The following is a 25,537-nucleotide window of genomic DNA, read 5'->3' on the forward strand; positions in this document are numbered from 1 at the left end:
CTCTCGTTTAAGAAACCTATTCAACGACCCATCACATTATTCTTAGAAAAATAAAATTCGATTTAAAGCGAATTAAACCAAACTAATCCGACATTTTTAAAAAGTAAGATAAAAATATAGTTTTATCTACATTCACTTCGTTACAATTTGAACTAATGGACATGCACATTCACACGACATTTAATTTAAGATAACACGTAGAAATATCTATTGGTATATAAACTTCTCATAATCATTAACCTTACCAAATTATAGATTCAGTCAGATTAGTTTTATCCTTGCCAAAATACAAAAGTAACAGACTAATCATGATATATATTTAATAATTTTGAAAGTAGATGATGTTTCTCCTCATTTGTTTGAATAAATTTAAAATAGAATTATATATATTTAAAAATTAATTTTAAAATATTTATTATTATTATTAAAATTCAAACTCTAATCTTTTTATTTATTCTCTTCAGTACTTTACATGGAACCAATTCTACGGAGCTAACTATGATACTTATTGCATCTAGACTAATCAGTTGAACTGTGGGGTTGTGTTAAAAATTATTGGGCATGCATAAATGCATACTACAGCAGGGACAAAATAAGACTTCAAAAATAAACTTGTCCTTCTGAGTTATACTTAACAAAACATGTCCTGCAAATGAAAAGGATAGACTAAGTTGGTCTTCCGACTGGTATACGTGTATGGTTGTTGCATAAGCTGGCTGATCCAATTTGAAAAAAGTGTCTTTGTTGATTACAATACCTGCAGAAGTAATTGCCTAAAAATATTCATTAAATGAAGAACAAAGCATCAGTGATACGATTACAATGCTTCGAGTTAAAAATTGTTAGAAACACAACCTTCTAAACATCGGCAAAAGAATGAAAATAGAGAACACGAACACTACGGGCCAAAAAGAAATAACACTAAACAAGATAAACTATATGAGTCGACAAGCTTATCTATGTTCATTACCACACCAAGAGAATTTGATTATGTCAACTCAAACGTACATCATCATTACCATTCAACACCCAACACCAGATGGTTTACTCATAAATAGCAAATCCTTTATTTATCAGATTGCCTAAGATCAATTCACAGTTTTTGAAAGAGTAGAAGAAGGACAAGTCCACACAGCAAGAGAACCCTTATCAAATCAAGAGAATACCAAGTCAATAAAGCATCCAATCAGGTGACCGAGCATCAGGTTGAACAGTTACACACCTGGTCGGATTGACAGGCCAAAACCCAACCGTGTCCCAAGACTTGCTAGAAATTGTCCCAGTCAGGGATGCTCACCTCAATGAGCTCATGGAATATCTTGATCCTCAAAACTCAACACAGTTCATTAGATAAAATGTTTATCTTTATTGAATCTGTCTATGCAGACAACTATAAGGTTGAGAGAATGAAAAACTCCCCAGCATCAATTTAGTAGTTTAAATCTTTGTATTCAGACTCCAATTTTCTTAATTTTGCCTTTCAATTCTTCTGCATCACTATTCATATTTTACAGTTGCATATTCATAGGAGTGATCCAAATTCTCCTTCTAAGTCAGCTGTATATTGGCAACATGAACTTCATTTTAATGAGCTTATACAAGCAATGTAATTTTATGCAAAATTGGGAGGCCAAAATTATTTTTCTAGGTTATTTTACAGGAAAATAAGTATGAACATCTCCAGAATATAACATTCTCAAAGAAAAAAGAAACATGAACAATAGATTTCATGCAACACTACAAGAATGGTTCACACAAAAAGCAAAGTTGGCATAATTAAGCTCTCGTTATTATTTTGAATCATGTACTATGAGTAATGAATGGATAAACGATCAATCCGGTCAATAACTAACTTTTCAAGGTGCACATACTACTCGTGCCACATGTCGACATGAGAGATGTTCTTGTCTTGAAATAATGCCAAATCTCTTTGCAGAACCAAACATAACACTATAATTGATATAAGTTCTACTTTATTTGCATATCATGCAAATGGCAAACTTCCGTGTATATATGAGATTTTCTTTGTATCATATGAAGAAACTACAAAATGGAGTTTTCTTTGCAAGCATTTGCTGCAAAGTCATATTTGTTAGCATAGAAATAAATTAGAACCATTAAGACATCCCTAGCATTAGAGTTTTGAGTCACAAGGAAATTGATTCATGGCATGAAAAGAGTGATTAGCAGCTTTGATCAAAAGACAAGTTGATACATTTAATTGATATGAGATTGATTCACAATGGAAACAAATAGGTGTCTGATTAGGTGAGCCCATCTTTAAGGTTTTCAATATCCCTAGGTATATGAGGGATTAGAGAAAGCACTAGAAGGGGTGATGGAGACCTCCCATCTCTCAAGAAAGAAACATGAAAGAGAAGAATATAGTTACACTATCCTCAGTTATTGTGCTGATGACCATGAAGAGTGGGAGGGCAATGGGAAAGAGAAAACAAGCTGCTGATGATGGTGGGAGGAGGAAGAAACTCTCTAGCGCCAGGTCGAAGTGAAAGAGAAAATAATATTACAATGTTCACATAGACAAGACAAGACAAGATAAAGTAGCCTATGTGGGGAATCTATTTCAAACAATATGTTTAGAGGATGTTGGGTTCTTGTATCATCTAGCTAGTGTCTCTCAGGAAGGAAAAGTATTAACTAAAGGTCATAGAAAGGTGGTGTTCCTCACCAACATCAAAAGTTTGATGACTATTCGTGAAAATTGGCATTGATATTGAATCATACATAAGCAAAAGAGAAAATTGAGTCTTTATTTGTAATCATATCAGCAGTTAGTGCTGAAAAAGAAAATATGAGTACTCAATATCTCAAGTTCACAATATGGACTCTTCCAATTTACATAAAATCATTTTATGTGAAAATGCTATCAACGTGTTTTTTTCTCCAGAGATTTAAAGTCTGAAAAAAAAACATACATTTAATAATCAGCATCCTACTTACATTGCAGGAATGGCTTTTCGACTAACAAAACATCTTATCCATCATTAAGAATGTGGCAAATTGCAACAGGTGTTCTTTACTAAAGCTTAAGCCAATAATGTACAAAAGTGATAGAGTCTGAGTGCAAAAAAACTCAAATTACATGTATGGTATAATGCAATCAGATATACTTTTAATAAGATGTAACATTCAGGGGAAAAGGGGGTCACCTTTTCAAGTATATTTGTGTTTGTTACATCATTGGAGCAGCTTGATTCATCCTGACAATGTATGCCAAGTTAATATAAAGCAATAACATATGCTAAACTGTAGTACAAGTTACTTATCTAAGGCTAGGAATACCCAATTGTTCATCTGCTAAAAGATCCAAATAATTGGCATTGATCACTGTTGGAGCATAAACTAGATCATTCATGGATCTTCATCTTCCCTAGGACCCTTGTCAAATACCGTAGGTCAACACTATCACTTCCATTGTCCTCAAGCAAGAATTATCAAATATGAGATCTTGAACATCTAGATCATATGGATATCCATACCCGAGCTGATGGCACAGATATAGGGTTCAAATAATGAGTTTGTTTGTGAAAACATTACTCAAACTACACCCTTACAAATATTTTGGATTGACACACTAACATGGCAGTTTTTAAATAGATGTGTCATTTGTTCTCAAATAGAAAACCTACACATCTTGTGGACTGCGATTTTTCCAAGAGTAAGAATCCTTCAGAATCAAGCTACACTGCTAAGAACGTTAGAAATGGCCATCACTGATGTGCTCTGAGTCACACAGAAAGATCATGGGACAACCTCTAATGTTGGGAATTGATGATATGGAATGGAAGGAATGGTTTGATTCGACTAGTAATTTTTTATTCAGCTGCTGCTCTCAAATCTAGAGGCGGTATCTATAACTCGAAACCAGTAAACAGAACAAAACAAAACCGATCGAATCAACAAATTCGGTTTAACATTTTATTTGGTTGGTTTCAGTTTGGATACCATTTAAATTATAGGTTTTATGTTTGGTTTCTGTTTGAACTTGTACAAATTGTTAAACCCAAACTGAACACTTGAGGTTTTTATAATATATATACACAAGTAAATTAGCATGTTAATTACTACAGTTTTTTATTGTTATTTACTTTTATGTGTCCCTAATCAATATAACCCTTAAATTAAAATAATTTTTATTATTAATCTCAATAGAGTTATTGTTTGGAAACTAATTTTTAATTGGTTTTTGATTTTTTGTTATATTTACTTTTTAGTTAATGGTTTCAACCCAAACTACCAAAATGGAACCAAAATTTTCAGTTGGGGTTTAAACCAAACTGAAGTGAATTCTGCTCGGTTTAGGTTTCAATTTTTCAAAACTGAAAATATTTCAATTTGATTTAAGCATTCATATATCATCATAGGGGCTATAAGGACTCGCTATCTTTAACTATTAGTTATTTACATTTATAATATATCTGGAAGGCTCTTGGTATTTCTCATATCTATGAAAAACATGGTGAATCTTAAACATATAGATCAACCATATTCAAATCTTACTTTTGCAAGTAATGGGGCAAAAATGGCCTTCACATCTTCAAACACATCATCAATGGGTTTCATAGCATCAATCTGCAAATGCTTCAGATCATCAGTTCTCAACTTATTTTCAGAAAGAAATATTTGGTATAGCTTATCCAAATTGATCATGGAAAATAAAAATTATTAAATAGCTATAAACATAGGATACACATGATTTGATAAAATTGATGAATGGCTAACAAAAAGTGACTAATGATCATAAAGGTGATCAATCAATATTGACAGAAAAAAATTAGCCAACAGACACCAGGATATTGTGCAGAAAGAGATGATAAACCATCTCAATCGAAAGGAACTGAAAGCACAAAACACTGAGGGCAAAAAATGGGAATTTTGAAAGACATGCAATAGTACACAAGTACTTCAACCAACTCCCAAAGAGAATAGATCATGGTTACCTTTCGAACTTTGCCCTTCTGGTCATAATACTCAACCACAGGTAAACTAGATTCAATAAAAACTCTGAAACGCTTCCTTATTGTCTCAATGTTATCATCATCTCTCCCCTGAATTACACAGTAAATTAGTACCAGATTAACAATGATGACAAAGAAAATTGTGAGAACAAATGATTAAACCTGGTTGCGACCTAAAAGTCGTTGTTCCATCTCTTCCTCTGAACAATCAAAGAAAAGTATAAATTCTGGCTCAAGCTTTGTCTGTGATAACAAAGAGAAATTGAAGGTAAAAATAAGCATAAAGGAAGCTAGAGATAATCATGAAGCTATAGGTAAAGTATCAACTTACAACATTCTCAAAAGCAGCACGGTTCTCTTCATTTCGAGGAAATCCATCAATAAGAAACTTATTGTTCCCACTCTCAAGGATAGCCTTTCTTAAAAGCTCAACTGTAACTTCAGAAGGGACAATTTTACCTTCCTTTATCATGTTTGAGATCATGGTACTGAAAATTGTATTAAGGAGATATATGAGACAAACCATCCACCAAAGATTCAGATGAAATATGAAATTTCTTAAGAACATATTCCTCTTAATAACACTTGCATGACTTTGAAGAAAAGAGTTAACAACAAGTTGGACTAGGAACTATCACACCCTTTTTGTAGACAACAAGACTAATCCATTGAAGAATTTCAAAGGGCAAACAAATTGAGTACTAACTTTCCCTCTAAATTTTACAACTTTAGTTTGATTAGCATATTTAATCTTTTCCTTTCTTCTTCCCCCCCCCCCCCCCCCCCCCCCCCCCCCCCCCCCCCCCCCCCCCCCCCCCCCCCCATTTCCATTTTTTATTTATTTTTATTTTTTTACACAGTTAATTCTAATTTCTTTCCCTTTGTTAATTTTTTCCCCTCCTATCCATTAATTTTCTTCTCCTTTCATTGTTATTTTTTTTCTCACTTTCATCCATGAGAATAAACAGAGCAAAAAATAAACTCTCTTTAAAGGATGGATTTTTTTTCCTTCATCCGTCCACAAGGTAAACAGAGAGGGAAAAAACTCCTTAGAAGATGGTTATTTTCCCCCTCTTTCATCCATCGACAAGGTAAACAAAGTAAAATAAAAAATATTACCACTAATGAGTTAAATTATTCTATATATAAATTTTATTTAATTTTAAACTGATCAAAATAAATCCAAATTAAATTCAATTTAAACTTACTTGATCTTGTCATATCTACTTGGTGGACTTCGGCTAATTTAAATCAACTTTTATTCAATAAGCATTAAATATTATATCAAAACTTGAATTCAATATTCAACATCTCAAATATAACTCTGTAGTAAGCCACTATAACAATCAAATATTAATAAAAAAATTAAATTAATATATTTTATATTTTAAAAATATCAAATTTGTATCAACATAGCTCGATATAGTAACTCACTGTATCATTCTGGTCATAAACTGAAACAACAACATGGTTCGAAATTTTAAAACTTAGGTGAGGTTAATATAAAGCTCATCCCCTTGTCCATGATGAACAATTTCCATCACCTTTGGAGAGAGGTCTTACTATTTTGAGGTTTTTCTATAGTTTGTCTTTCATAATTGCCATCTCCTGTATTTGAAGTTCACTTCAATTAATATGTTCAATTTCATATGAAGAGAGAATGATGTTTAAAATGCAAAAAATAGATACAAGATCTAATGATTAGTGTTGCGTAATTCAATCATCCATGCAATAGCAATGTTTGTTTCCTAAGGTATTGGTTTCTGTATTGTCAAACCTATCATTTTCTCTGAATCTCTCTCCTATTTCTTCTTCACTTCAAGCTTTAATAAAAGATCCTAAGGAAACTTATTCTTTATCATATTTTAATCTAACCTAATAATAAAAAATCCAATAAACCCCTATTTAAATGTAATTACAATTTGGTTATTTTAGTTTCTATATCAACACTTATCCTTATGTTTAATGATTTTTCATAAGTAAACCTTTTGTACATTAGGGGTGATGTTCACTTCTGTTAGAAGATGGTTCTTTGGGTCATGACACCTTGATGCCCTAAAAGCGTTATTTAGGCTAAGAAATCATACCAATCTTCCTAGGAATCTCAAACAAAGTTTTTGTTTTTGAGTTTAACCAAGTGGTGAGTTGTTTTAGTCAAAACAACTTGGTGATCTAAAATAGATCATTTTTGAGTTAAAATGAGACACCAAGATCTTAGCTAGAAAATCATAGCAAAAGCTTTCTAGGAGCCTCAAGTGGAGTATAGATATTTGTAGATTCTTTTGGTCAAAACACCTTGATAACCTAAAACAAATCATGTTGACACATAGGCATGCACAAACAAAAATGAAAAGAAAAGTTTATTGGGAGTCCTGAGTCAAGCGTTGAAGTGTTTTTGAGTTGAAAATGGCTAGCTATTGTGATCCCTTTTCGACTTATAAACACTAAAATATTCCACCTGAGACTACATCTGTCATGATTTTCTAGCTAAAATTGTGTTTTGGTCCATTAGGGTGTTTTTGCCAAAACACCTTGACGATTCATTTCAACTTAAAAACACCTAAACACTCAACTTGACACTCTTAAAAAGGCTCTAGTATTGTTTTCTATCCAAAATGACATGTTTTGGAACATCAAGGTATTTTTTGGCTAAAACAAATTGATGGCCCATTTCAACTCAACAAACATTTTTCCTTTATCTCTCATTCTCACAAATCCTCTAGCATTATTTTTTCTATAAAATAAGTTTAGAGTGGCAAGATAATTTGGAACAAGAGCTTACAGAACCAGCAGCATTATGGATTGATGTGATTTGGACATTCTGAAAGTAAAGAGAGTGAAGCCTTCTGGAAAATTTGCCAAATATAAATGGGTCACTCATAAGCACAAGTTGTATTTCTACAGCACGTTGCTACTTCATATTCTGGATAGATCAGAAATGACTTCAATTGGTCTCCTGGTACATTTTTTTAAGGAATCTATCCAGATATTATGGAAGAATGTTTTCTAGCTAATTGTAAAGGCCATAATGTCTGAACTAAGAAGCCAGACCATTCTATGTTAACCTAATCCTATTTAAATGATCTGGCCTACAAGATAATATATCAAAGTAGAGCATTCTAACAAGAAACATATTGTCTCATACCCATTCTCTGAGCCGGACTTGATTTCTGCACGCAGAAGATCACCAGCACTAAGATGAGTGAACCCAAAATTTTCCACAATTTTCGAACATTGTGTCCCCTTTCCACTGCCAGGCCCACCTGTTACAATAAAGCTAAACAATGAAGTAAGAAAGACACCATAAAAGTTGATATTAGAATTTCACCATTGGATTTTGCAAATTATTCAGCATAAAACCACAAATACAAATTTCATCACAAAACATTAAAAACAAAAGGTTATTAGTGAGCACTAGAAAGGATCATGTCACCACATCATCCTGCTACTGTATCTTATTCATTTTATAAGTGTATTTTTGAGAATTTTATATAAACCATATAGGCAAAATAGAAATGAGGTCTTACCTAACACAAAAACCACAGTGATCTTTTTGTCACCTAGAAAGGCTCCATTGCCATCCTGTATCTGAGGGGAATCAAATCTCTATGATACTACTTTACCAGAGTTAATCTTCTCTAAGATAAGATAGACAAAAAAAACTATTAAATTGTGTATCAAGATTAGGGACAAAAAAGGCACAAACAATCTCAAGAAAGATATCTTTGTGCCATAGTTAAGAATGTTGAAATTATATGCCCTCAAAATAATTTATTTAATATTAATCATGTGCATATTATATTTTTGGGTGTATTTTATTATAATTGGTATGTGATATCAATTGGATATTACTTGAATATTTTTATTAAATTATACTTGTGATTAAAAGATTTATAGTGGGGAGTAATAATTTAATTGTATCTATCCAAGTCGTTCTAGGTTATAAAATAATATGGCCTACACTTGTTGTGCCACTATAAGATAGAATGATTTACTCCATCATTGAGGCAGAGACTTTAAACAAACAAGTGGGTGTAATATAAGTAGTAGATACATAGGATCAATTAGAGAATATATATAAGTGTTATTGTCAAAAATATATCTTTCACAATTTTTTTTATCCTTAGACCTGAGAGATTTATATATATTTAATTAAAATATGCACAACTTTAATTTATCGATTATTGATGCTAAATTAAAAGTTATATATAGATTTATTGGGTCGTCAATATGGTAATTAAATTATATAAATGCTCAACAAGAAATTCAACATTCTCAATTAAAGAGTCAGTTTCATTAATGATTGGGCTCAAAGAAAACTAGACGGTGCCATTTAAATTAATTTTATATTTATATGATTATATATAAATCAATGTTTCAAAATTTTAGAGTCCAATTAAGTTATGGAAATTATGATTAAATAAATTATATGGGTAAATTTATTTTGACAACAAACCATATGAAATATAGTATTGTTGGAAGGATAAAATCGCAACTTTGTATGAAAAGGGATTTTATCAATATCTATTTTAAATTTCAAATATTATTTGCAATGTGTTGATGGATATAATTCCAATATGATGGTATCAAATTATGAAATTCAAATAAATGATTAAAGTAATCATGGATATTGATGATTACCATTCATAATTTGAAATTTAAAACCCCTAATGATCCCATGTAAATCTCTCTATGAGTTCTTTATTTAAAGGAACCAATTGTACAGATTGGCCATCAAAATCAATATAACAAAAATCATTCACAAAAGTTAGAAAGAACATGAATACCTTGGGAGGCAACACACTTGAGTTGCTCAAAAATCCAAAAGGTTGAATAACATATATTTATCTTAAACAAATATTATTGATTTATTGTTTTTAATCAAAATTATAGTTTGATGCAAGTGGGTGAGAACCTACACTTGGCTACTGTTAGTTTAATTTGGATCGATTGCATGAAATTATAATTTTGATTAAAAACAATAAATCAATAATATTTATTTATGAATAAATATATATTATTCAACCTTTTGGATTTTTGAGCAACTCAAGTATGTTGCCTCCTAAGGTATTCATGCTCTCTCTCTAACTTTTGTGAATGGCTTTTGTTGTATTGATTCTGATGAACAATCTGTACACCAACCAACTGGTTCCTTTAACTAAAGAACTTGTAGATAGATTTGCATGGGATCCTTAGGGATTTAAAATTTCAAATTATGGATGGTAATCAATCAATTATGTGATTACTTATTTGAATTCCATAATTAGATATCCATCAAAAAGCAATTATGTCCATCAACATATTGCAGATAATATTTGAAATTTAAAATAGATGCAGATTAAATCCCCTAACATACAAGTTGTGATTTTATCCTTCCAACCATACTATATTCCATATGGTTCATTGTCAAAAAAAAAAAAAAAAATTACCCATACAATTTATTTAATCATAATTTTCATAACTTAATTAAACTCTAAAAATTTTGAAACATTGATTTATATATAATAATATAAATATAAAATTAATTTACATAGCACCGACCGGTCTTTCTCTTTAATTGAGAGCATTGGATTCCTTATTGAGCATTTATATAACTTAATTACCATACACACGATTCAATAAATTTGTATATACCTTTTATTTTGTGGAAGAATATATTTTTGACAATAACACTTATATATATATATATATATAGGAATGTTATGCTGAGCACCATCCGTGAGCACCACTGTGAGAACCAAATGTAAAAAAAATTATTTTTTTTATTTTCACTTCCTTTAAACTAAACCCTAAACCCTAAAGCTTAAACCCTAAGAAAAAATTTTAAAAAAAAAATTATACTTGGTGCTCACGGTGGTGTTCACGGATGATGCCCAGCATATCAAAATCCTATATATATATTCTTTAATTGATCCTATTCAATTTAATGTATGTACTACTTACATTACACCCACTTGTTTGCTTAAGGTCACTACCTTAATCATGGAGTAAATCATTCTATCTTAAAGCAACACAACAAGTGTAGATTATATTATTTTATAGCCTAGATCGACTTGGGTAGTTACGATTAAATTATTACTCCCCATTATAGATCTTTTAATCACAAGTATAATTTAATAAAAAAAAATCTAAGTAATATCCAATTGATATTGCATGCCAATTATAGTAGAATACACTCAAAAATATAATATGCACATGATTAATATAAATAAATCATTTTGAGGGCATATAAATTCAACAAAGAAATCAAATCCAGTGGAAAATAAATGAAGCTATAGTAATAAGCATTCCATCTATCATAATTTGGTGCAGCAGAAACTTATTTACCATGCTTGAATTCATGGTTGTCTCCATTAATGCAATGTTTTGAATCACAAAGTCTGCAAAGGCAAAATAATTAAGCCTCTTTCAGCATAAAAGCAACTAAAGGCTTTAGAAATGATTTTTTCTGCCACAGATTACTACAGAATTTACAGAATCACAAAGCAGTACAAATGGCATACAAGGAAATCAAAGGAAACAATGATTTCACAGCAAATTCCCAAAGGGCGCACTCAAAGTTTCAAAATTCTCCAAAGGCACACCGAGGTTTTAGATTTCCCAAAAGGTGCACAGAATTTCCTTTTTACCCCTCTGACAACTACTGACTTTTTCCTCTCTCTCCTTTGCAAGCGACATTCTCTCTTCTCTTTGTTCTCTCCTTTACATGCAGCATTTTCTCTCTTCTTTTCCCTCTCTCTTTTGCATGTATCATTCTCTCTATTCTCTTTCTCTTAAATAATTTAATTTAAACTTTGACAACTTTAATCGACATAGATAATCCGGAGAGGTCAGGGCACTGTTAGACTCCTTGCAGCCTCAGAAACTCACAGGACCTAAAATAGATCCAATAGGACTTGTAAGTCGATCAATAGGTTTTAACCGAAACCCACTAATGAATCTAGTCTATTTGGATTTCTGCAAACTTACAACCACTAGGAAGGGTTGAGTCTACAAAACGTACATATGGTGTCATACCTTGATTCTGATCAAGGAATAATGTAGGCCTAGTATCAGGAGATCAACACTACCACGGGCCTGGTCTAATCCCAGATCAGGCCCAATGTGGGTCTGATCTCCCAGAAACCAAGGCCACATTCTAGTTGAAAGTTAGCAAAAGATATGCCTAAATAAGTAATGGAGGACACCGTTGGACACCTTGCAACTTCAAAAACCCACAAGACTTAAAATGGATTCAATTGAACTTGTATAGTTGATCAATGGGTTTATACTGAAACTCACTAATAGACTTAGGGTATTTGGATTTCTACAAACTTGCAACTATTAGGAATCAAGATATGGGATCATATCAGGCCCATGGTAGTGTTGATCTCTCGATACCACGTTATTCTTTGATCAAAACTAAGGTATGAAACAATATGTACATTCTGCAAACTCAACCCTTCTTAGTAGTTGCAAGTTTGCAAAATCCAAATAGCCTAAGTCCATCAATAGATTTTAGTCAAAACCCATTGATCAACCTAGACAAGTCTGATTGGATCCATTTTAGGTCCTGTAGATTTCTAAAACTGCAAGGAGTCTCTCTGGATTATTTCGGTCTCTCTGGATTATCTATGCTGATTAAAGTTGCCAAAGTTTAAATTAAACTTTAATTTAATTTAAGAGAAAGAGAAGAGACAGAATGTTACATGTAAAAGAGGGAGGAAAAATAAGAGAAAATGTTGCATACAAAGGAGAGAGATGAAAAATGCAGTTATCGGAGAAGTAAAAAGAGAATTCAGTGCGCCTTTTGGGAATTCTGAAACTTTAAGTAGTCTTTTGGGAATTTACCAATGATTTCATGAGATTCTCAGAATCAAATTCATAAACAGAAACTGTGACATTAGAAATCCAATGAAATCCTTTTGGGGATACCAATAAATAAATCAGTGAACCAACAGCATCAATTCCACCGTCTACAATAATATCACAAATTAGAAACCCATATCTTGTAGCCAAAAACTACAAAAGAAGACGTTAATTTAAAAAAATGATTTTTGAAGATTCACCGGTTAACAAATAACCAGACCTACACCGGCGCAAGAACATCCAATATCATAAAACTTCAAATATTCAAGTTAATTAGACAGAAACAATACAAAGAAGAGCGTTGAGCATGTATTTCAAAAGGAATAGAAACAGGACACTAAAAGGGGAATCGCACCAAATTAGGCAACAGTGGGTAGAGGCGCAAGAAAACAAGATCCGATACGTGATAGCGAGATCTTCGATTCCGATGCGTTTCTTCTCTTTTACTCACACCGGGAGCTGAAACACGAACGAGACCAGCCTTGCCGAAGGGAAATCGAAATCGAGACCTCGAGCGAGAGGGAGGAGGAAATATATAGAAAGAGAAAATAATGAAATATTGAGTCGCATCAGATTCTGCTGACAGTGGCGGAGGAGAACAAGATCCGATACCTGAGAGTGTGATCTTCGATGCCGATGCGTTTCTTCTCCGCCACTCGCCACCGAGGGTTGATGCTTGAACGAACCAGACTTTGGCGGAGGGAAACCGAAATCGAAATCGAAATCGAAATCGGGATCTCGAGCGAGAAGAAATTTATAGTCGGAGAAAAATAATGAAATATTGACAAAACAAAACAATGAGAGGGTTTGGAGAACGCCTACGAGCGCTTCGATCTCCATCGCACGGGCAGAGTTTCCTGATACGAATTAGGTAAATTGGCTAGTTATTAATTCCCGAAAATAATTTTTTTTAAAACATACACCTAACTATTTTTCTAAAACATCTCAAGATTCTTAATATTGTCAAAACAAACCCCATAATATTTTTTATTTTCATTTCAGAATGTCTCACTTAAAGTATCAATTTTAATTGATGTGATAACTTCTCAATTGGAAAGAAGATTAACTGGGATTTATTTATTTTTTTAACTGCCATAATGTGTAAATGCATTATATTCCTATGCTTGAGTTAGTCAATCAAAAGACTCAAATTTTATAATAAATAAATTTTTGTGAAAATTTAAACTACGTGACTTTATGTGATAAAATAGCATATTCAATTCCATAAAAAAAATTTATAAAAAGTAATTCTCTTGCAATTCTTACATTAATGAGCTTAATATTTTTCGACCGTAAAGTGCTTTTAATTATATATATAATAATTTTTAATTAAATAAATTCTTAGAAATGTAAAATCAAAATCTTACCTTGCGTAAAATTAGAGTTAACAAAATAAATGATACGTATATAGTAATAATACGAAAATAAAAAAATTAGTAAAAAATAAATTAGCAAGATTAAATATAAACTTCAATTCCACCCATCTAACTCAACTATAAACTCACAAATCTACGTATATTAATCATCTAATTACATCGTCGGGTATGTTTTATCATGATTAACCCTTGTCATTAACGATACTCTTGTTGGAGATGATCAAACATTGGCACGTGGCATAGTTCCTCTCTCAGTTCCGGTAACCCTCTCCTTCCGTCGTCATCGCTGCCGCCGATTCCTCCTCTCTCCAACGCCCGTTAAGCCTTCTCTTCCTCTGCCCTGCATTATCGCCGCCCTCCTTCCCCCCTTCGCCGGCGATCCCTCGTGGCCACCAAATTGATTGTTTGTGTAATCTTGAAAACAGCGGTGCGCTGCCGCTGCATCTCTCCAGCCACGTGCCACCTTCAGCGTCTCTCCAACTCCGTCCTGTTCGCCCGATTGTGGACAGCGGAGATCGGGTGAAGATTGCTTGAGCCCCTCCGCACCAAAGTGACCGCCACTTGGCCTACCGCCTATGCATGAGGCCGACGTGACTCATTTGTCATTATGCCGAATCTGTCGTTTTAGGTGCTTCGTTTGCACGCCTCTTCTCCTCCTGCAACTCGATGCCATGGGTGATTGTGAGATCGAGCGAGCGGAGATCTGATTCAATTCGGCGGATCGGAGGTCGCGCCGTTGCGTGGTAAGTTCAATTTCACACATATTATTCACGAGCTTGTTATTTTGCAGTTCCTTTTTCCTCTTTCATTGATCGATCGGTCTATTGGTTCTTTTGCAATCCGTTCCTAATTAATATGCGGTTCCTAGATTCTTGAAACTTGATATCTTGATTGGCCTTCGCACTTTGATTTTTCACTGTTTGGGATGAAAATCCAGTTTGGTGAAAGATTCAATCAATCACCACCTAGGCGGCCCCTTCTACCCATGTATATCTTATTAATCTGCAAAGAACATCACATATACACCTTTGCTATTGTAGATATTTTTAAACCCATGAATAGTTATAAAATCACATGCCCTTGAAAGCCTCGAGGGCTTGAATAAAGACGAGTGCTTATGAATGGAAAAAAAAAAAGCTTTATACAATTTATGATGTGAGATTAAGAGTTTGTTTAGTTGAATGAAAAACTTAAAGAATGGATTATAAAAAGGATGCACTTTAAAACTTTCCATCCTTACTACTAGTTATCCTGAAATTTAGAAGGGATGGAAAACCTGATGGATAAGGGATCCCTATAAATCACTATTTTGGTTTTACCCAAATCAGGAGTAAACTAAATCCCTTCTCACTAAAATATATCCCACCCATAACTCCTTGTAAAACAATACCCACCTATGACTCCTTAATAGATAATATTCACTTGCGCTAAGAGATTGTGGATATCTTTTGATTCTTTCCCACCATTGCAAATTGGATGGCTCTATATTTCTCCAACTGAATCTTCTTTCAAGGTGTTTTTGGTTGTTTTTGAATAGTGAACGTGTTCATACAAGTTAATGAACCACTTATGGAACTTGTCTCCCTGCTTGCTTGGGAATTAATCCTTTCTTCTCAACTTGACTTTAATGACCTAAGAATATCTTCTTTGCTAGATTATTATATCCTTTTAATGATTCTCCATTTGCTAGATTATAGTTTGTTGTTACAGAATCAATTCCATATTCTATTCCTCCAACTACTCTTAGCTTGAAATGGAGAAACTTTTATTTAACATTTATAAGGAATTTGTAATGATCTAATCTTCTGTTCATCTCTTCTAGTCGCTCTTCAGAGACTGAGGTATCTTGGGGAGCTCATCATCTATTTCTCTTCAAATGGGGGAACTTCACCATGCAGAAAATAATCTAGTCAATGATGGAGCTCCAAGACTAGACAGTATTCAGAAAGTTCCGCTCATCCCTCTTGTCTTTCTTATTTTCTATGAGGTGTCTGGTGGCCCCTTTGGGATAGAAGATAGTGTTCGGGCTGCTGGTCCACTTCTAACTATACTTGGCTTTCTTGTTTTTCCCTTCATATGGAGCATTCCTGAAGCACTGATCACTGCTGAGATGGGTACCATGTTCCCAGAAAATGGAGGTTATGTAGTGTGGGTCTCCTCAGCTTTGGGTCCTTTTTGGGGTTTCCAGCAAGGTTGGATGAAATGGCTTAGTGGTGTCATAGACAATGCCTTATATCCAGTCCTCTTTTTAGATTACTTGAAGTCTGGAGTTCCAGCTTTGGGAAGTGGGGTTCCAAGAACATTGGCAGTGTTAATCCTAACAATTGCACTAACTTATCTGAACTATAGAGGATTGACCATTGTTGGATGGATGGCTGTTTTTCTTGGTGTCTTTTCAGTTGCTCCTTTCATTTTAATGGGGCTGGTGGCAATTCCAAAGCTCAGGCCTTCGAGATGGTTAGTGGTTAATGTGCACAATGTAGACTGGAATTTGTGCTTGAACACACTTTTTTGGAATCTTAATTATTGGGATTCAATCAGTACATTGGCAGGAGAGGTAGATAGCCCTACTAGAACGCTGCCAAAGGCTCTCTTTTATGCACTGGTTTTGGTTGTGGTTAGCTACTTATATCCCCTCTTAGCAGGGACTGGAGCCATCCCCCTCGATAGGGAATTATGGACAGATGGCTATTTCTCTGACGTGGCCAAAATCCTTGCTGGGGTCTGGTTACAATGGTGGGTGCAAGGGGCATCAGCTCTATCCAACATGGGCATGTTTGTAGCCGAAATGAGCAGTGATTCTTACCAGCTTCTTGGAATGGCAGAAAGGGGAATGCTACCGGAGTTCTTTGCCAAGAGATCCTGCTATGGAACACCTTTTGTGGGGATACTGTTTTCTGCATCTGGTGTGCTTTTGTTGTCCTGGATGACTTTTCAAGAGATAGTAGCCGCTGAGAACTTTCTCTACTGTTTCGGAATGATTTTGGAGTTTACGGCCTTTATAAAATTGCGGTTGAGCCACCCGAATGCCCCTCGACCGTATAAAATTCCTCTGGGAACTGCTGGCTGCATTTTGATGATCATCCCTCCCACTGTATTGATATGTGTGGTGCTAGCTTTTTCAACATTCAAAGTAATGACTGTGAGCATGTTAGCAATGCTTGTTGGATTCGTTTTACAGCCTTGTCTCAATCAAGCAGAAAAGAAAAGAGTGTGGAAGTTCTCCACAAACTCCAACCTTCCTGATCTTAGAGAAGCTGAGCATGATAATAGTACGTTAGAGTCTCTTTTAGCTTAGCTTACTCGATCAACAAGTTTGCCAACTTCAATATATCATCTTAATTTAATCACAATGGAACGCAAGTGCGAGACAAATGCTGTGGCACTGCTTGCTTTCTGATGGATGGCTTGTCCTGGATTTGTGGAATCAACTCTATTTGCTTGCATTTTGGCTAATAAAGATAGACCATTCAAATCTCTCTAAGAGTTTATCAAAGAATATTTTGTTTATAGGTCTTGATCATAAAGGCTTATCTCGTTCTGCTTCTTCTTGCAATGTGGCATTGCTTGTGAGGTATTATGTCATGATAAATTGTAGTGTTTTGTTCTAACTGCAATTATCTTGTCAACTAGACGAAATGTTGGTGTTCAACCAATTTGAGTTACAAATAAGATGATTTCTTCTTTAACCCTCTTATAAATTTGTATTATTGCAAGTAACATAAAAAATACACAAATATACAAACAAGAAATGATATGAGTAAATAAACTTTGCAATAATTGGAGTTTTATTTTATTTTGTCTCTTATCGCTTTAGGTTGCTCAAGAAAGGTCTTAGAATGCAACAACATTTGTCCAAATTTCCTCCAAGAACACTGTTACAAACAAAACCTTTTACGAAATCAATTTTTATAAATTTTTGCAGGAGTTGGGAAATCATTAATCAATCGACTGTAGTAGATTGTTCAATCACCTCCATTCGGTTGTGGACAATAACCTCCATTCGACTCTTCCACTGTAGCATATCTGAATTTGATTGATTGCAGCATCTTTATCCCGTCAATGACTCCTCGCTGATTTCTTGATTTTGATATCAGTCGATTGCTCCATTGTAATACATTGCTGATTTCTTTATTTTGACATGACTCGATTGCCCTATTGTAACACATGAATTGATTGTTTGATCTAGTTTTACCCTATCAATTACTTTTTCTTGGTTTGTCAATTTGATATTAGTTTACTATCCCAGTCAATTGTTGATACCAATTAATTGGATAGTTAACTAATCTTCAATTAGAATTGAATAAAAATATTATGTTCATTTTATTTTATGTCTAAGTTGACTACTTTATCGACTAACTACTATCATCAATAATTGATTATTAAAAATTTGAATTCATCTCCATCGACTATGATATTAGTCACTAGTCAATCGATATTAGTCAAATATTATAACTTTGATTGTGATCAAACTACAACTTTATAATTTTAAGTTCATCAATCACACTCTAATTCTAACCTCACAAATGTTGAATATGTGTTATGTTAAGAGACTTTATATCTTCGAGACTTCCTCATTTATCTAGTACAAGTTTATCTGAATTTAATAAGACATTATCCTCACCTAGCATTTGATAACTTCAATCAGTAGGATTTTCCTTGTCAAGAAGTCTTCTTGCTTTTAAGACTTCATCACTTATCTATTCTTCTGCAAAAAAGGTGGAATCTGCCACTCCTGCGGCCCTACACGATTGGCTTCATGACCATTTGTTAGGAAGTAAATCGAGAAATTACAATTGATTACGACGGAAGAGGATATTGCTTGGCTTCGTCGAGATTCAAGCCCTTACTCTCTTCTGCAATTCTGCTCCGTCGTAACCAACTCAGCTATGCCCCAGGGGCGACTTCATCACTTATTTAGAATTCACTCTTCTTGGTTTTCATCATTGTCAAACATTAAATCCTTGATCTACTTAGATTTTATCACATCTAATATTTAACCTTCCTTGATTTATTAGAACTTCTACTGCAAACATTCAATCCTCTATGACTTACCTAAATTGTTATCACTATTAAACACTCAAACTTTTATGACATATTTGGACTTCCATTATTATCAAATATTTAATCATTTATGATTTATTTGGACTTTCCATCAATTGTTAAATATTCTATTTATCTTAACCTATTTGGACTTGCCTGACATCTAGTTCTTCTTAACTTATTGGGACTTTTCTATCATTTGCTAGACATCTGGTGCCCCTTAACTTATTTGACCTTTTGTCACAAGTCTTATTGGACTTCTTCATTTGCCAACTCCTTGTCAAACTTTCACTAATGTCAATACTTCGCATTCACTAATGTCAATACTTCACAAATATCAACTTCTTGTTGAACTTTTTCAATGGTTAAGTGTTTGACTTTTTTTTTTTTTTTTTGCTCACATAGGGTTCATTTTAGTTAACTTTGACATATGTGTATATTAAGGAAAGTGATATCTATAGGGTTCATTTTAGTCATTTAAACACTATGTAAGTCATAATTTAATAACTATTCTTTTTATATTTGTATATTATTTTTAGCATGATAAGGGCGTCCACAATCCATCTTCGTTATAACACCCTCCACCTCATTGATATCCATTATAACAACATACCTCTTTCACCCACATTTATTTAATATGGAAGCAATGATCACTCTTTTAAAATCTAATAATGATAAAAAATAAGTATTATTTTTTAATAAAAATTAAAACTAACCGTTAATAGCCGTTAAAACTAACCGTTTAATAAATATAATTAAAAAATAAAAAATTACATGTGGGGTGGGCCAGCTAGGGAGCTAGTCCACCCCATTGCCCATGAACGCGTTCAGATGTTATAACACCCCTCCACATTGGTTTCAAGAATACCCCCATTAACAGAGCATTGGGGATGCTCTAATTGGAAGCAATGATCATCTATAATGATAAGAAAGTATTATTTTTAGCGAGAACAACAGAAGATGTACTTTCAAGTTACAAATCTACTTGGTTACAAATCTAGTTATACTCATGGATTAGGATTGGAACACAAACCACCACTGAAGACATACAAGATTTCAACATCTGCTACTCCTATATCTTCTAGTACACAAATAGAGATGAATGTTATGCGAGAAATAATTATTGTACAAGAGGTGTGGATATCTGAACTAAAGCAAGAAATGAAGATGATGTAAGAGTCACAAGTCCAACAAGAAGTCAAGACACAAAGACAGCAGCTCCTCATGTGACACCAATTTAGTGGATTACTTGAACAATTTGAGCCGACTCCAACCCACGAAGAAGAAGATAGTCTAAATACTTCTTGATGCCCTATTTAGATATTTGATTTTAGCACTTTTATCAATTATTTAATATTACTTTCTTTTATCATTTTTAGATAATTTACTATTCTAATATTCACCTTTTTTCAATTATTTAACTTGTTTTATGAAATTTATCAATTATTATTTTATAGAAATGATTGATAAATCGATAAAAATGATTCAGTATTTTTTTAATTTAGCAGCCAAATATATTTTGACTGGTAACTCAATTAAAAATACTGATCAAATATATATTAGTTGGTAAATTTTTTTAAACATTATCGTCCAAATATATATTTGGTTGGTATTTTTAAAAATTTTACTAGCCATTTACTTTAAAAAATTACCAACTCTATATATATTTAACTGTTATTTTTATAAATTTTTATTAGTCATTTGTTTGGCTGGTAATTTTTAAAATATTATCGGCCAAAATAATGGTCGGGGAAATGATATTTACCGACCATTATTTATAGGGCAAGCCCTGATGCAATTTTTTGATTAGTAATACGTATTACCAACCAAAATATTAGGATTATCAATTTGTTTCAGTCCGAGAACAAGGGGTGGGTCAAATCCCATGGAAAATCATTTCTGTTGTCTTTATGATGAATCAACACTAGTTTTGCAATTGAGTCAGAGTCGATCACCAAGAAATCGGCTGTGTAGTAGTCAACCATCGAGGAGTCGGCAATGAGTCAGCTACAGAGAAGTCAGCAAGGAGTTAGCTACATAGAAATCGACCACCAAGGAGTCGGCTATATAGAAATCGGCCACCAAGGAGTTGGCTACAAGAGAAGTCGGTTACAGAGGAGTCAACTATCAAGGAGTCGGCTACAGCCTGAAAAGACTTAGCAAGAGATTAAAAGGGCGACCAAGGCACACCTTAACGTTGCCCCTTTAACGCTCAAGTTAGAGTAGAGAAGTGGACGAAGAAATGAGTGGAGAAATCGTAGATGACATGAGATAAATGATCATACATAGTATAACCCCTTCCTTTAGAGCAGTGCCGGCTCAAGGCCTATGCCTAGGGCCCCAATAAAATTGGGGCCCATTGTTATTTAAAAATTTATTTTAATAATTTTTTTTATATCAATCGAACAATGTGTTCGTTTTGCGAGATCATGGTGCTTCGATTTTCGCAAGGCCACATCACGCCTATATGACTACGCATGAGAATTTGATGTCATTTCGTGCATTTGATGCCGTTTCGTGCATTTGATGCACTACTCACGCCTGCATGCATGAGAAGTTGCTGCATGCATGAAAATTAATGCATGGCTGAATTAATACATCATTCTAAAAATAATATCTTAATTAAGTCTTATTTACATTCAATAATATCTCAAGAAAAATTAAATAATCTAGCAATTTTATCAATTACAAAATTTTATTAACAAAATTTAAATATAAAAATTTAATTAATAATTTTACATCTCAAAAGATTAAAAAATTAAATTTTATATAAGAATCTATTTTTAAATTAATGGCTAGAAAACTACATTTTATATAAAAAACTATTTTTAAATTAATATTTTATTTAAAAAATATTTTAAATCCATCGTTGTCAGTCCCAAATCTGAATGACAAAGGATGAAGAAAAATTTTATATTAAAAAAAAAGATTAAAGGTCTAAAAAAATTTTAACCTAGGGCCTCATAAAACCTTGAGACGGCCCTGTTTTAGAGCCTCCCTCCCCTACCTTATATAGGCAGAGAAGACTAACGGATATACCTCTTGGAGAGAAGACCAAAGGATGCATCCCATTAAAGGTTGTTGTAATAACCACCGTGCCCCTTTGCTTGCTCTATCCCTTCTCCCTTCGCTTGTCATGTCCCTTCGCATGTTAGGAGATCAGGAAGTCAAGTGTCCAAAACTTGCCACATGACTTCTACATTGACTGAATCTAACCTCATTTTATATGGCTTCTATATTGACCCGGTCAAGGGTCTACCATGTCAACCCCTTATTTACGTCTGTTACAAACATCCCCTTCAAGTCTAATCGAAGGAGCAAGTAGTCCAACTGATTGGACAATTAGTGCATCAGCAACTCTAAGGTCCTTGACGCTAGGGTTCATATGGCTAAGACACTAGTGTGAATATGATGACACAAACGCTCAAGGTAAAAAATCAATCCACGATTAAGTCCTAGTTGAAAGAATAAAAGACGACTCTGCCCCCAAACAGAGGAAAGTTTTGACTATCTTGGACGATGAGAGTTTGTTGTAGGTGACTTTGTCTCAGATAGAGAAAAGTTTTGCACTGTCTCAAATGGTTAAAGTTTGTTGTAAGCAACACTTTTGCACTGTCTCGAATAGTGAAAAGTTTTTTTTTTGTAGGTGACTCTTTTGCACTGTCTCGAATAGTGAAGAGTGTAGGATCAAGTTAGAGCACTAGAGGGGGTGAATAACGCTTCATGACTTTTTCACTTTTTCGATAAATCATACAAAAAATAGAGTGTGTAAATAAAACTTGCAGTGGAAAAGTAAAGAATAAGTATGCTTGTGTTTACTTGGTTCATAGCCACAGGCTGCTATTTCAAGGCTCACGATGCTTGATTATTTTCGACAAGCAATCCACTATCAAAACTCCCCTCTTACGAGAAGGAGTTTGTCGCTTTACAAAATCTATTAGGAATGGTAAGTAACATTACAAAAACGACAAAGTAAGGATTACCGACTTAGAAGATTAGAAGTATGAATGTTGGTGCAGCTCCTCGACGTTACGATGACGTATTGGATCGGTTGTTTACGCGTAGGAAGTCATCGTAGTAGCGTAGCAAGTTGTTCTTAGGGTTTCCTTTCATAGCTACTTATAAAGGCTGATCCGAGCGTCTGGAAGTCCTTTTGAGCGCCTCCACATCATCCCGTCGATCCGCTTCCGACGCTGACTCGACATCTTTCGGACGCCTGGATGCTAACGTGAAGGTTGCCGGATCAACTTTGATTCCACAACGCCTTATCCTTATCCGGGCGCCTGGAGCCTCTTCGGACACTTGGAGGCTAAGGTGTCCCGACCACTGAGACTCTGCCACCTTGCCTCGCTGGCCCGTTCAACTAACGTTCGAGCACCTAGGTCCAGATAAAATTTATTTCACTTTTAGATTTGTATTTTAAAAAAAATTATTTATAGAATTTAATATCTACTTTCTAATATTTTTAAATCATTATTATTTCACATGTGCAATATATTGCTATTATATTAATACGGGTAAAAGGGATTGCTTTTTTTCTTTTAATATGCTCACATCCTTTGTAAAGATGCAATTGTCCTCCTGTATACAATAGCAACTTATTCTCATTATTATCTCTCTTTTATTTTTTTCCACCTAAATTAACACATTGTAACAGTTACTAATCCATAGTTGCTACACAGTTGTAACAACTACGGTTTTGTAGCTGCTACAACTGAGCTGTCACATAATTGTAACAACTTCAATTTCGTAATTGCTACAATATAAATATTAAATTTTAAAATTTAAGAAGTTATAATTTTTGACTCAGGTTGAATCACGGGACATAATATATCAAATCAAAAATTTCTGAATGAATTTTAATTTGATATGTTGTGCATCTCATGGTTCAATCCAATTCACAAATTATTGTTAGGACTTTGTGAGTTAGAGGGGGGTTGAATAGCTTAACTCGCTTAGATTTGATCTATGTCAGTGGAAACTTCTTGCAAACAACCACTCTACGAACACAACACTAACTCAAATTATTTATTTAGTATACATCTCCTTGAGGTGACTAATTCAAGAATCCACTCTTAGCTCTACTATTTCCACTAAGTCTTTTCCTTCTCGGATAAATCTCGAAGGTGGAAAACCCTCTTACAGCAGGATTATAATTTTTCAAGAACAATCAAAAATCACAAAGAAGAAGAAAAGAAGTTTTACAATGATCTTGATGGATTTGCTTCTTTTTCTTCTAGGAATTGCTCCAAGTTGTGTAGTTGAACACCAAATGAATTCTTCAGCACTGTAGTAAGAAAACTTGAAGCAAAGTGGCATGAACAATGCTTATCAATGGCTAACTCTCACTGTTTAAACTTATTCAACTTCTCTTGAGATCAGTTGATTGATTTTCTCATACCAATCGACTGATTTGGTCAGCGACAAATAACGATCTTTGAACCTTCTGAAATGGTGTCTGATTTTGTTGAATTTCAAATGTCAGTTGACTGATTTTACTCTATCAATCAACTGTTATAGATAAATTGAGTCACCAATCGAATTGATTTTCTTCTGTTTGCTTTTGAAACAGAATCAATCGACTGATGTGAAGAATCAATCAAGTCAATTCTATTCTGTTTGTTTCCAAAATAGACTTAGTCGACTAATGTGAAGAATCAATCGAGTCGATTTTATTCTGTTTGCTTTCGAAACAGAGTCAGTCGACTGATGTGAAGAATTAGTCGAGTCGATTCTATTATGTTTGCTTCCGAAATAGAATCAGTCGACTGATGTGAAAAATCAGTTGAGTCGATCCTTAAATCAATTCGACTGACATGAATATCAGTCGACTAAAAACTTAGTATCAGTTGATTGATTATTACCTTCCAATCAACTGACACCAATATAAGTTGACTGGATATTATAATCAGTCAACTAATGGAGAATCTTATACTGCATTCATCTAAATTACCTTCTGTGTATCTAATCCGTGATGCCCTCGTTCTTTTCTCTCTTGCCAAGAGTCTAGTTGTCGACCTTCTTGAACTTTATTTGCCTCACATCCGCCCTTCTGACTTGTAAGGACTTTTTCTAGCCAAGAGTTCGCTTCTTAACTTTCTTGGACTTCCCTTTGTCTCACATCCGGTCTTCTTACAAGTAAGGACTTTCCTGCACATTTGATGCACAAGTGAGATTTTTTATATTTTGTTCTAAGCTTTACTGATGCTAATCATCAAAATTATAACTCATTAGCACGATTGCATCAATAATTATAATCTCTCAAAGTTTAGAGTTTAACATTCACGTTGT

The 25,537-nt window shown here is 33.8% G+C and overlaps 2 protein-coding genes across 11 annotated transcripts; one reads left to right on the top strand and one right to left on the bottom strand.

Annotated features, from left to right (window-relative positions):
• Positions 1-494: 494 nt before the first annotated feature.
• Positions 495-13,550, bottom strand: LOC141847338 (UMP-CMP kinase 3-like). 10 transcript variants are annotated; one of them, XM_074735360.1, is made up of 11 exons: positions 13,440-13,550; positions 13,183-13,286; positions 11,307-11,359; positions 8,507-8,567; positions 8,125-8,242; positions 5,311-5,467; positions 5,142-5,222; positions 4,962-5,069; positions 4,522-4,593; positions 3,171-3,221; positions 495-773 (listed from the first exon to the last, which is right to left on the bottom strand). In XM_074735360.1, exons 3-11 carry the CDS (start codon positions 11,331-11,333, stop codon positions 546-548), a joined length of 903 nt encoding a protein of 300 aa, XP_074591461.1. In that variant the 5' UTR covers positions 11,334-11,359; positions 13,183-13,286; positions 13,440-13,550; the 3' UTR covers positions 495-545. The 10 variants fall into 10 exon arrangements, with proteins under 10 accessions (XP_074591461.1, XP_074591460.1, XP_074591462.1 ...); XM_074735359.1 differs by having other exon boundaries at positions 13,183-13,308; XM_074735361.1 differs by having other exon boundaries at positions 8,507-8,561; positions 13,183-13,336.
• Positions 13,551-14,465: 915 nt separating this feature from the next.
• On the top strand, positions 14,466-17,748 carry LOC141848111 (putative polyamine transporter At1g31830). The gene is made up of 2 exons (XM_074736229.1): positions 14,466-14,946; positions 16,026-17,748. Exon 2 carries the CDS (start codon positions 16,080-16,082, stop codon positions 17,499-17,501), a length of 1,422 nt encoding a protein of 473 aa, XP_074592330.1. The 5' UTR covers positions 14,466-14,946; positions 16,026-16,079; the 3' UTR covers positions 17,502-17,748.
• Positions 17,749-25,537: the final 7,789 nt, after the last annotated feature.

The sequence above is a fragment of the Curcuma longa genome, chromosome 16 (assembly GCF_044706935.1).
Source record: "Curcuma longa cultivar G26 ecotype Majalengka, Jawa Barat chromosome 16, ITB_CL_G26_1.1, whole genome shotgun sequence".
Taxonomy (NCBI): Eukaryota; Viridiplantae; Streptophyta; class Magnoliopsida; order Zingiberales; family Zingiberaceae; genus Curcuma; species Curcuma longa.